Source organism: Montipora capricornis, chromosome 6, assembly GCF_036669925.1.
Source record: "Montipora capricornis isolate CH-2021 chromosome 6, ASM3666992v2, whole genome shotgun sequence".
Lineage (NCBI taxonomy): Eukaryota > Metazoa > Cnidaria > Anthozoa > Scleractinia > Acroporidae > Montipora > Montipora capricornis.
In genome coordinates, this window is record NC_090888.1 from 42846224 (window position 1) to 42856223 (window position 10000).

Here is a 10000-nt window from a genome sequence, read left to right on the forward strand (position 1 = left end):
GGACATAAACATTTGAATATTAAATTTGTAATTTTAGCATCACTTATTTCCCCTCTTTACACATGTGAAGCTTGTGTCTCTGTTCAGTATAGTTTTGAGTAGCGACTTATTGAATTGAATTGGGAAAGACACATGTTCAACCACCCGAGTTATGATAAACATCATTTGCTGTAGCAGCTGGAGTTATGGCTTATGTGAAGACTCTCATTTTAAACACCTTTTCAAAACACAACAGGATCTACACTGGAAGTTTAGTGGACTTTAATTAACTTGTACTGCGCCTTCAATTTGTGTCATGATAACAGTATTATGTACATGTACAATTTGACTGAGAAATAAATTACTGACATTGTTTTTAAAATGCATACGTAAAGCCTAAAGCGATGTAAAATAACTTTTCGAGAATGACATTTTAAAGGGGAAAAAAATTAATGAGGATGCCAGTATGCATAACTTTAAATTAAAAACAGAAAAAGTTCAGAAGTTTAACACAGGGAACTGTTGACCCCTTAAGACAGCTGCTTAATCTTAATGGATTTTGACAATTTAATCAAAGATGGACCAAAGACAAGTCAGGCAACAATTTGGACCCCTTTTTGTGGCAAAACACAACGTGTGACCCACATTTGTGGCAAAAAATACTTATAACAAGAAGCCTTCATAAAATTTCCACAATTGTGCATTGACCCAAAACCCCGTGGATTTAAAATAGGTAAATAATAATTGATTCCAAAAGCTTCAAGATGAAAAAAGATGGTTGAAAGCAACCAGGAAAATTTGGGAGACAATTTGCCAAGAGTATATCCAAAAACAGCTGCTTTTGATCATCTCACATTGTCATTTTTGCAAATGGCAAAGACATGAACAGCATGCAGAGCTATTGTTTTGCCGATTTGCAATGTTGTTGTTCTCATGATTGCTTAAGCTCCTTTTAAATGGCTTTCTACACAGCGTTTACTCTGACCAATCACACAGTTTCTGAAAAGGAGTGTGGGGAAACAAAAGGTTGTCGGTTTTTCGAGGCAACAGTAACTAGTTGTGATATCACTGTAACAAGAAAACAGCCTGTCTTTTAAGTTCACAGCATTGGCAAGTTGCCTCCATTTGGTTTTCAAGATTTTCCCCTTGACCAGAGAAATGACTCTTACAAAGACTACAAAAGAAAACCTTGTTCCAAACTAGGCATCATTTTGATGTTACTTTGCTTAACATAAGCTCTCTTTCGCATAATCATGACCTGAAAAGTATATTGTACTTTGAACAGGCAAGAAGAACTGACTAAGATAAAAACAAGCAAACCAACAAATAACATTAAAATGACAGCTATTTCTATATACATGATTGCTGGTTAATTCAGAAGGTTGGACATTACTCTCTGCAGTATTTTCATATATGCCTTTGCCAGATATTTTTTAACATCTTATTGCATCCCAGAAAGCATTTTGATTCGCAAGTCTTTGGTTAATAAGGTCCAAAGCTCCTGAAAACACGAACGGCCATTTCGTAAAAGCCACTTTGTACCTCATGGACATTCTTGAAATGGTATTTAGTTCCTTGAATTGTAAATTTTCATAACGTGACATCACATTGGCTTTCATCTTGCCAACAGGATTCTTAAGTTTGATGTCCGATTTCCCACCATGCTTGTTATCAGCAACAGATGCAGAAGCAGAACCCTTAGCAAATTTCTTCCTTTTCCTCCGCTTTTTTGCCTTTGTAGCTGTGATTTGCTTTAGGACAGACTTTGCTAGGGATTTCTCTGAATAGTTTGATAAAACCTTTCGACCAGAGCTGGTACACCTTCCAGTAACAAAAGCAAGACCACCATTCCCGCTGGGTTTCAATTTCTTTCCAACATCATTAAGTTTGATAACAGGTTCTACCTTGTGGGACAAAGATTTCCCAGTTGGGGGACTAACACTTGAAACTGACAATCTTTCTACACATTGCTTATGATCTCTTTCCTTCAAAGGCAGAAGCTTTATTTCAGGAGATAAAAGATCACAATGATTCTCTGGGAGACTTTTAACTTCAGATTGCATGGACCTGGCAACTAAATCACTTTTCAAAGGCAGACTCACATGAACATGTTCTTTTGTCTTCATTTGACATTTATCTGTGCCCATGGGAAACACATGGTCCATAAATTCTCTATTTTGCTCAGGGCTTTCTGGAGGTGAATAACTAGCAATATCAGGCCAGAGGTCTTCACAGCCACAAATATCGAGGTCTTTGGATGAAGAGAATCCAACAGATGAGATTTCATCAGATGGTGCACTTGGTTCAGACACATCAGATGCTGCTGATGATGAAGTAATGGATACTTCTTCATATGAAAAGTCTGTTGCTTTCTGAAACGAGATAGAAATGTTGCTGTATGAATGCGGAACGAAGAAAGTACAGTAGTAGGCGTTTTGTTTCAGGATTAAGGTTGAAATGGACGCTTTTTTGCAAATGAACCACTGCATATGCATGGAGTATGTGCTACAAGAATTCCTTATGCATGAATAATCCATCCATTTCACACTTGTCAGGAAATACCAGCAGTGATTAACTTTTAAGTGCTTAGTAAGTAAGATGACACCCAAAACAGGTCTTAAAATATCAAGATATCATATCATAATGAGTAGAGAATTCAAATTGGACAAAACCCTCACTTGAGTGGAGGCTTTACTTCTAAACAGAGATTTACATGTACCTTATCTTGCACTATTTTTGTGAGAAAATGCTAAAGGTTGTTTTTGTCAATCATCAAAACATGAAAGGTAGATGCATCTCATTCTGCACTGTAGCTTTATTAACTCAATCATTTTTTATGAGCAGATAAGAGTCGACATCTGGCACAAAATGAGCTTAAATTAAATACGTTTTATTGATTGTTGCAAACAGGAAATTTCTGCCTATTTTAAGGTGGGGTTGCTAAGCCAGTGCTGACTTCAAGGCTGGTGACTCCTTTGGGGTTTCTTAGAATGCATCAAGACCAAGTTAAGTGCATGTGTGAAGTTACTCACCACTTTATTTCTCAAATAGTAAGAAGAGTTTGTCCTGCTCTTCCCTAAAACCGTGGATTTACTTGTTGTTGTTTTATTTAATCCTTCATCATTCTTGGACTTGCAGCTATTTAGTGGTTTTAAGAGACGTCCCAGTGGATTGAATAACACAATAGGAGTAAGGCGCACTGAAGGAATTTGTTCCTTTCCCTTAGAAATACTTCTTGAATGGCTTGATGTTGTTGATGACACAGAGTTTGTTCTGCTTGAACGCACATACCCAGGTGTGGTGTCTACCTCACCTATTCTGTGCCATGAATAGTTTGCACTTTGGCTCCCATTAGAATCTGCAGTAACACTGATGTCTTTGTCACCAGACAACCCATTTTCTTCATCAGACACATGATTTACATGTACTTGTGTAACAAATGAATTGTTCTCAGGATGATGAGGAATGTAAGCAGCACTGCTCAGTGGAATCAGTGGAACACGCAAGTTACCCATACGTAACTTTGAGGAAGTTGTGCAACTAAAAGTTGACTCTTTGGATGTGTCCTTTGAATTCACTGTATGTTTATTGGCACCTTTTGTTAACTCAAGAGAGAAATGAACTGGAGGATGATCGCCAGACATACCAGCATCACCTGCTTCTTTGGTCTCTCTTATTACAGGGACACTGCTTTTCCTCTTTGCAGCATAATTGTGGTACTGCTTTAGCGCATTAAGTGGAAGTTCACTGGGTGACATTCGTGCAAGGAAAACTCTGGCATGAGGTAAGTTCCTTGGATCGATCATGGCATTCACTAAAAATAACATACAAACAAAATAAATAATATTATCAGTGTAACATGTTTGTTACCAATGGTGCACTGTAAAAAAATGAAAACCTTTTAGAGATTAAGGAATCGATTTCTTGTCAAAGAAAACAAGGTAATGATGATAGTATATCAAGAGGCATTTTATTAAATTCTTAAAAATTTACATTTGGAATAAGCACTCATTTTTTAAGGAAGGAGATGTAGTGATTTTAGAATGGGTTTCCACAGCAAAGTACAAAATGACCCTGAATTCCTCAGGCTACCAATTCCACCAATTTGTAATTGATAGTGTGAAAGAAAATGAAAAAAAAACTTTCTTTAGACACAGTTTCCTTTACATCTCTGTCCAAGCAAAATTTGGAGGTAAAGTTTTGGCCCAAATGTTTTTTACTTTGAGTTCAGTTTTTGGGTTTTATGAGCTGCCATCACCTGCATTCAAAACTGACCTGTAGGTCCCTGAGAGATGGATCTAGGCGGGAATGATGTGAACGATGTACTGCATTAAGAATACAGCACATGTAAATGCAGCATACACCAGTTTCAGTTTGAAAGTCAAAAAGCCTGAAACTACAATGCTGTGAGCTAAATCAGTTGTGTGTTAATAGATATGAATGGATGCTGCATTCTTAGGTGATTGAGCGATGCATGTTTCTTTTCCCTTGACACAGCTCTCTCAAGATTATAAAGTTACATGTAGTATTGAGAGACTGTTATTGAAAAAGAAAACCTTGAACCTTGAACTTAACAATCTTCTGCTTGAAATGAAGCCATAAACTCCGCTAGTACAGTAATCAAGAAACACTTTCAAAATGTGAAGAAAAGGGAAGCAACTTTTTTTATTAACAGAAAGCAGCCTTTTGGTTCCCTAGTGACCGACTGTATGACACTACCTCTTCAATTTATGGATACAGAGATTTCTAGAACCGTCTACACCTCCTTCCTTTTACAGTATATTTAAAACAAAAAGCTTTTCTTGACCTGCATGAGTTTTTCATCATTATTTGAGTCAGCATGTGTCCGATATATAAGTTCTGAATTCTACAAATACAATGTTTGCTGAGTGACAAAATTAATAAAAGCTACTGTTATGCTGTTGATTCACCAATTACATGAGTGTCTTAATGGAAACCCTTCCATTACTGTTCAATCACATGTCTAAATGTATGTACCTTTACAAGGTATTTTCAGTAATTAACATGAGCAGGGATTGCATAGTAGTGAGAACACTCACCTAACACCAATGTGGCCCAGGTTCAATTCCTGGACTCGGCGTCATAAGAGGGTTGAATTTGTTGGTTCTACGTGTATACTAAGCTTTGAGAGGTTTTTCTCTAGGTATTCTGGTTTTGTCCTCTGCTCAAAAACCACCCTATGATTTGATTGGTTTGATTTCAGTTGATTTTAGGGCGATATTGTAAACTACAGGGCCACCAGTAAATATGTTAGACTCGTAATTAAAATCATTATTATGATTATGATTACTATTATTATTATTATTGTTATTATTATTATTATTATTATTATTATTATTCATTGTCAGCAACAGTTGTGTCATTCCCTTAACCCACCGACACCTCAAACACCCTAGAACGCCCCTAATGGACGAAGTAAAATCGTCTGGTGTTAGTCTCTCTCCCAATGGGTTTTAAGGACTCTACCGTAAATATCCTGTGATTGCAATTGAAAAGCAGTATTAAAAGACACAGCAAGGACTTAGCAGACAAATTGCTAGAAAAATTGAGCTCACTAGAATAAAATAAAAAACAAGGAAAGGACTAAAGACAAATTGTATGAAATATTAAGCTTGAATCTCAAATGCAAGCACTCTAATTTGCAAGCTTGCAAATTAACCAAGAAACCCATAACAAAGTGAGACCTTTAATTATTGTTAGAATTAACTCTTTTACCTACTTGTGCCCACAGAGCTAATCACATAGAAATACATTTTAGTATGGCAAGCCCATTGAAGAAATATTCAATACCGAGTTTTAATGAAATTCAAATGTCAAATTCAATTCAATGAAATTCAAATTCAATTCAAAGAAATTCAAATTCAATTCAATGAAAGTGAAATTCAATTTTAATTCAATGAAAGTGAAATTCAATTTCAATTCAATGAAAATTAAATAATCGTGTGCAGAAAACATGGATTGCGGACTACGGAAAGCGGAGTGTGTATAACACACACACAAAGGTTAAAATGAGGGATATATGGATTACGGACTGAGTATATAATACTACGGTATGAGATGTGGACTAGGGTATCAGTTGCAGACTAAGGATTATAAACAGCGTATAATCTAAAAATAATGCATAAAATTTAATTGCGTTTTACCTTGTCCTCAGTGAAAGTTTTGAAAACCAAAAAACACTTGTCACTTCAACATTCAATTCTTAAAGTGCAAATTCAAATTTTCAAGATAAGTGCGAGGATCACTTCTAGCTTTCTGCTATAATCCACACTGATTCTCGCATTGATTGAAGTCCTTTCATGGGAACACAAAAGCCCAAAAAATTGACCTCATAGCTCAGTGGATAGCATTGCACCGGCAATGCAGAGGTCATGGGTTCGAATCACATTGAAATTGTTTAAATTTTTAGATGTCAATGCGAGACAGTTACTAAATTGTCTAGGTAAGTGGGAGGATCACTTCTAGGCAAGTCAAGTCAATCTTTATGTAGCTCACACAGAATATCATGTACATGAAGTAAGGATAATTTTACAATATTGCTTCTAATTAACAAAATAATGAATACAAAACACACACTGTACAACATGTATAACTGTATAATCAGAATAATTTACATTTCCTATATGAAAAATAAAAGGGAAAAAGTACACAGGAAAGGAGCAAACAATAAGCTGTTTAATCTCACTACAGTGTAGAGTTTGGGACACCTAAATAGTTAGTAAACTAATCAAGTAGGTGCCCCAAATCAATTATATTATGAGCAACAGGAACAGATCGAGTTAAATAATAATTTCTGTTTAAAAAGTACTACTTCTTGTACTAACTACTGACATTAAACTTGTTGAACATATTAACATAAATTACTTAAGAATCAAATCTATGAAAATATGAATCTACAGAAACATCCCATCACTTGCAAACTAATCAAAAACAGACAGTCACAGCTAACCTCCAGCATTTAGAGCTGCCTACATTCATTTGATCTTGTTATTGTGTTTATACCATGCGTACAGATACAACAATATGATTATTTATAAAATTCTGCTAATTAATTATCAATATCATTGCTACAATACCTGTCAATCACAGAGTTCTTAATGTTTTGATGGAATCTAGAAAAAGGAGTAATTTGCTTTACATCAAGAGGTAATGAATTCCAAAGTTTAACGCCAGAAAAATTAACTTAAGAGAAACAAATACCATGATATTGTGTGGTCTGTTCTTGGTTTACAAACAGGTCATCATTATTTAATTGACGTGTATAATATGAATAGACAGAAGATATTGGCTTAAAATAATCAGCAAAACGAGATGAAGTTAATTTATGAAACCACTGATAAACAAAAGAAATAATTTCAAAACGGATTATATCACAAAAATTTAAAAGATTTAGGGATTTGAGCAAGGGTTCTAAATGCAATGCGGGTTCAGAAAATGTCATAATCCTGACCGGAGTACTGAATTGATTCAGTGATGCTTAAAAGTGCATGAGTAGTTGAGCACTTTTGCCTAAAACCAAACTGAAGTGGGTAGAGAATGCCACAGCATTTAAGATAACTGTAAAGGCGCTTATACATAGCTTTTTCAAAGATCTTGCTAAATATAGATAAGACAGATGTAGGTCTGTAATTATCATTGTCTTCTCTAGAGCCTTTTCTTAAAGACTGGTCAGGAGTAACCTTTCTAGTTTAAGATTATTAGGGAAAGTGGCACAGAGGAAGGATTTATCAAGGATGAAAGCAGAGGAACAATAGGAGTCTTGAGTATTTTAACAAACAGATTGGGATACTAAATGGCCCGATAGATTTGCTATTATCCATTTGAGATATGAAATCCTCATCTTCATTTGATGTAACAGGGGAAAGGAATATCGACTCTTTCCCTTCAGAAAAGAGGCACGAGAGCAGTTACTTGGAGGAATGCCGTTCCCACTGTTTTTACCCAAATTAACAAAAAAGTGTTAAAAATGTTTGCAATAGCAGAGCGATTGCCAATAATCTTCCCATTTTCAATGAGGGTACGTATAAAGCCAGCTTTAACTATCGTTCGTTACATACTTAAAAAATCAGCAGTTTTAAGGGAGGACTTCGTTAAGGTTCACTGCAGCGCCATTTATTCCATTTTAGAATATGCTTCTCCCATTTGGGCCAATATCCTGACATATCTTTCTGAACTAATAGTACTTAGAAGAGTATATCCTGAGAGCTTGTATGAGGATGTGCTAGGTGGCTACTCTCACCCAGAGTCGATATGCTGCCTACAAGAATTTTATCCCTAAAGCTAAGGATTCGGAAGTCCTTGCGAGTTTGATGGCACAGCGACCTGGCGTGACTCATGGGTACAACTTACGCCACGGAAGTGCCATAAATGACTGGCCCACCACAACTATGCTGCATCTTGATTGGTTTGTAACTTACAAATAAGCCTTAGCACGCAAGCACTTTTCTTAAATAATAATAATAATAATAATAATAATAATAATAATAATAATGCATTTTGATAGTTATATTTAGATTTACATGTACATTATACCAGACGTTGTATGTACGTTGAATTTGCTAACACTGTACACGTAATTTAGTTCTTACTATGAAAGGAGTGGATAAACTGATTACTATTATTATTATTATTATTATTATTACTATTATTATTATTATTATTATTATTATTATTTTAATAACCCACACTTCAAATCAATGCTGCTTCTATGAATGGATTGTCTCAATCCGAGCAGTTCATAGAATGCAATATGCGAAACGTACCGACCCAGAAATGTATATATATATATATATACATATATAATTTCTTTTTTTGAGTAGAACGTATTTCGTAGAGCGCTCAACTCAATTGATTGAGGAGCAATAACTATGACTTTACACAAGTTTAGGTTTCACGAGTAACCATGATCGTTTAATGCTACAGAACTGTTTCGTATGGTACAAGTACCACACTCATCAGGCAATTTTAACGACTGAACTGTTGAAATTGGAAAGCTGGCAGTTAAATACGGAAATTTGAATGGTTGCTATAGTAAATGCGTTACATTTTAGCAGCTGCTAGGTAACAAAACATGATATAAGGGGATTCTATGTCGGTATTTTAAATTTACGTTACTCTAAAGTTCCGGAGTACATATCGGTTTCTGTGGGGGCATGAACTTGCTAATTCGTTTCTTCTGTTGAGGCTACACAGTTCTTTCTTACACATGATTACGAATTTTTCATTCAGACAAAGACTACATTTCTTGCTAATATTGCTGTAGGGTCTAGCTTGTCGATAAACAGTTCGGCAAAGCTCTCAGTATATCAAGATCTGAACTTTTGAGCAAAAAGGTCAAACCAGATAAGGAAGTTTTTCCATTGGTGCTTGACTACAATCCAATTTTGCCAGATATCCAAAAAGTTATTACAAATCACTTTCAGCTATTGCAATCTTCACCAGAAGTCAAAGAAATTTTTCCGTCCAAGTCAATTTTTCCCACTTATCGTAGAACTAAAAATCTTAAGGATTTGTTAGTGCCATCCAAATTTCAGGTAACCTCTGGTAGAAATCAAAGAGCAAAAAATGGGGGTTGTTCAAAATGCAATAAGAAATGCGATCTCTGTAAAAATTATTTAATTCAAGCTTAAAAATTTCAAAGTTCAGCTACTGGTCGTCATTATCCCATTCAACAAAAACTTTCTTGTTCATCGCAAAATGTTATTTATTTGGCCACTTGTGCCAAATGCAACCTGCAATATGTGGGCTCCACCTCAACTGAATTTAAAGTAAGATTTCGTAACCACAAATCGAACATGCTGAAGAACAAAAGAACTTGTAAATTGGCTATCCACTTTAATAACTCTGAACATTAAATTTCACAAATCAATTTCATCATTATCGAACAAATTAGGTCTTTTGAAAATTCTTTACATCTTGAACAATTGTTACTCACTAGGGAGGCCTATTGGACTGCACAATTATTTACCCTTAATCCTCATGGTCTCAATAAAAGGCGGGA

At 35.4% G+C, this 10000-nt stretch overlaps 1 protein-coding gene across 1 annotated transcript in view; it reads right to left on the reverse strand.

Annotated features, from left to right (window-relative positions):
* Nucleotides 1-241: 241 nt before the first annotated feature.
* LOC138050534 (uncharacterized) overlaps nucleotides 242-10000 on the reverse strand; it is a 26584-nt gene continuing 16825 nt past the window's right edge. The window contains exons 2-3 of the mRNA XM_068896859.1: nucleotides 3012-3793; nucleotides 242-2351 (exon numbers count right to left, since the gene is read on the reverse strand). Of these exons, the coding sequence (XP_068752960.1) occupies nucleotides 1413-2351; nucleotides 3012-3785 (1713 nt within the window). The 5' untranslated portion in view covers nucleotides 3786-3793 and the 3' untranslated portion in view covers nucleotides 242-1412. The remainder of the gene's footprint in view (nucleotides 2352-3011; nucleotides 3794-10000) is intronic.